The sequence below is a fragment of the Polyodon spathula genome, chromosome 29 (assembly GCF_017654505.1).
Source record: "Polyodon spathula isolate WHYD16114869_AA chromosome 29, ASM1765450v1, whole genome shotgun sequence".
In the NCBI taxonomy this organism is placed as follows: Eukaryota; Metazoa; Chordata; class Actinopteri; order Acipenseriformes; family Polyodontidae; genus Polyodon; species Polyodon spathula.
In genome coordinates, this window is record NC_054562.1 from 1,134,231 (window position 1) to 1,136,314 (window position 2,084).

Here is a 2,084-nt window from a genome sequence, read left to right on the forward strand (position 1 = left end):
GGGAAAGGTGTGCTTGTCAGAAATGTCTGTGTCTCATCTCTCTCTTTCTGTCTCTCCCCTCCTCTTCTCTCCTCTCCCCTCTCGCTTTAGCGCCCCTCCTATCACTTATCCCTCTATGATCATTCACTCTCCTCCTCTCTCTCTCTTTCTCTTTCTCTCTCTCTCTCTCTCCCTGTCTCTGTCTCTCTCTCTCCCCCCTCCTCTCTCCTCTCCTCTCTCCTCCTCTCCTCTCCCCCCTCCCCTCTCTCCCCTCTCGGTGGATAATAAGTGGGGGGCGTTTAGAGGAGACAGGGAGGTGGTAAGCGGAGAAGCCTAGTCGCCTGAGATTGCGAGAGGACCCTAACCACGCATCTTTCTTCACGCAGTGTCAGAGAGAGCAGGGAGGAGGACTCTCAGTGGTCACCAAGCCCACCCACAGCGTGTTGGGGGGTTTGTTTGCCATGGCACCCAGAGCGTTGTTATTCTTTGGTGTTTTCACTGTGGTGCGAGTTGGCCTCAAGGATTCTTCGAGCGAGACGGCGGTACTGGACAAGACACACACACCTGGTTCTTCTCCTTGCTGTGTTGGGCCTACCTGCAATGGACAACCACCCCATCCTGCAGGTACAGTGGGAGAGACTGGGTACACTGGGATCGACTGGGAACACTGGGATCGTATATTCTGATGTCTCCCTCTCTCCTCTCCTCTATCTCTTCTCTCCTCTCCTATATCCTCTCCTCTCTCTCCTCTCCTCTACTCTCTCTCCTCTCTCTCTCTTCTTCCCTCTCCCCTTCCTCCCTCTATCTCTCTCCTCTCTCTCTCTCTTCTCCTCTCTCTCTCTTTCTCTCTCTCTCCCTCTTTCTCTCTCACTCCCTCCTCTCTCCCTCCTCCCTCCCCCCCCTCTCATCTTCCTCATTTTTCTCTCTCTCTCTCTCCTCTCTCTCCTTTCTCCTTCTCTCTCTCTCTCTCTCCTCTCTCTCTCTCTCATCTCTCTCATCTCTCTCTCTTCATCTTGTAGATCATCGTCTCAGTCTTAGGGAAGACGTGGCACCGGAGCACTTCTTCTGTAGCGATGAGTGTTGGAGGAGCCGTTCGGAGAGAAAGGGTAAACACCACCGCCCTACCCTAGCAACCATCATCTCCTAAAACCCACCCTCCACTACGCCAAACAGGGACATACCCTGTCTCGTGCTCTCCTCTCTCTCTCTCTCTCTCCTCAGGTCTTCTTGAGAGAGGAAGGGAGCCGTACGGTCTCCCTGATTTCTATCGCGCTCTTTGCTCAGAAAGTGCTGCGGCTGCGACCAGCCAGTAAAGGGAGAAAACTACCTCTTGCAGCCAACACCAGCTTGTGCACCCAGAGTGCTTTGTGGGCAACGTGAGGTATCAACTTCCTGTTCTATCACCCTATCTCTCCTCTCTCTCCTTCCTCTCTCCTCTGTCCTGTCTCTCTCCTCTCCCTACTCGATCCTCTCTCTCATCTCTCTCTCTCTCTCTCTCCTCTCTCTCCTCTCTCTCTCCTCTCTCCCCTCTCCTCTCTCTCCCCTCTCCCCTCTCCCCTCCCTCTCCTCTCCTCTCTCCTCTCCCCTCTCCCCTCTTTCTCTCTCCTCTCTCTCTCTTCTCTCTCCTCTCCTCTCCTCTCCTCTCCTCTCTCCTCTCTACTCTCTCCTCTCCTCTCCTCTCTCCTCCCTCTTTCTCACTATCTCTCTCTCCTCTCTCTCCTCTCCCCTCTCTCTCTCTCTCTCCCCTCTCTCTCCCCTCTCTCCCTCTCCCCTCTCCTCTTTCTCACTCTCTCTCCTCTCTCCCCTCTCCCCTCTCCTCCCTCTTTCTCACTCTCTCTCCTCTCTCTCTCAGGACTGCCTCTCTCCCTTCTCCGATGGCTGTTTCTATGAGATAGACTCTCGCCCGCTCTGCCCCCTCCACTATCACGCCCGGAAGGGCTTGCTGTGCGGGGGGTGCAGAGCTCCGATATCAGGGCGCTGCGTCTCGGCGATGGGGAAGAGGTTTCACCCAGAGCATTTCGTCTGCGCCTTCTGCTTGAAGCAGCTGAACCAGGGAGTCTTCAAGGAGCAGAACGAGAAACCGTACTGCACTGGCTGTCCATGAG

At 55.1% G+C, this 2,084-nt stretch overlaps 1 protein-coding gene across 1 annotated transcript in view; it reads left to right on the forward strand.

Moving 5' to 3' along the window:
- LOC121302108 (paxillin-like) overlaps positions 1–2,084 on the forward strand; it is a 5,866-nt gene extending 3,782 nt beyond the window's left edge. Inside the window, exons 5-8 of the mRNA XM_041231929.1 lie at positions 366–521; positions 999–1,085; positions 1,201–1,350; positions 1,832–2,084. Of these exons, the coding sequence (XP_041087863.1) occupies positions 366–521; positions 999–1,085; positions 1,201–1,350; positions 1,832–2,083 (645 nt within the window). The 3' untranslated portion in view covers position 2,084. The remainder of the gene's footprint in view (positions 1–365; positions 522–998; positions 1,086–1,200; positions 1,351–1,831) is intronic.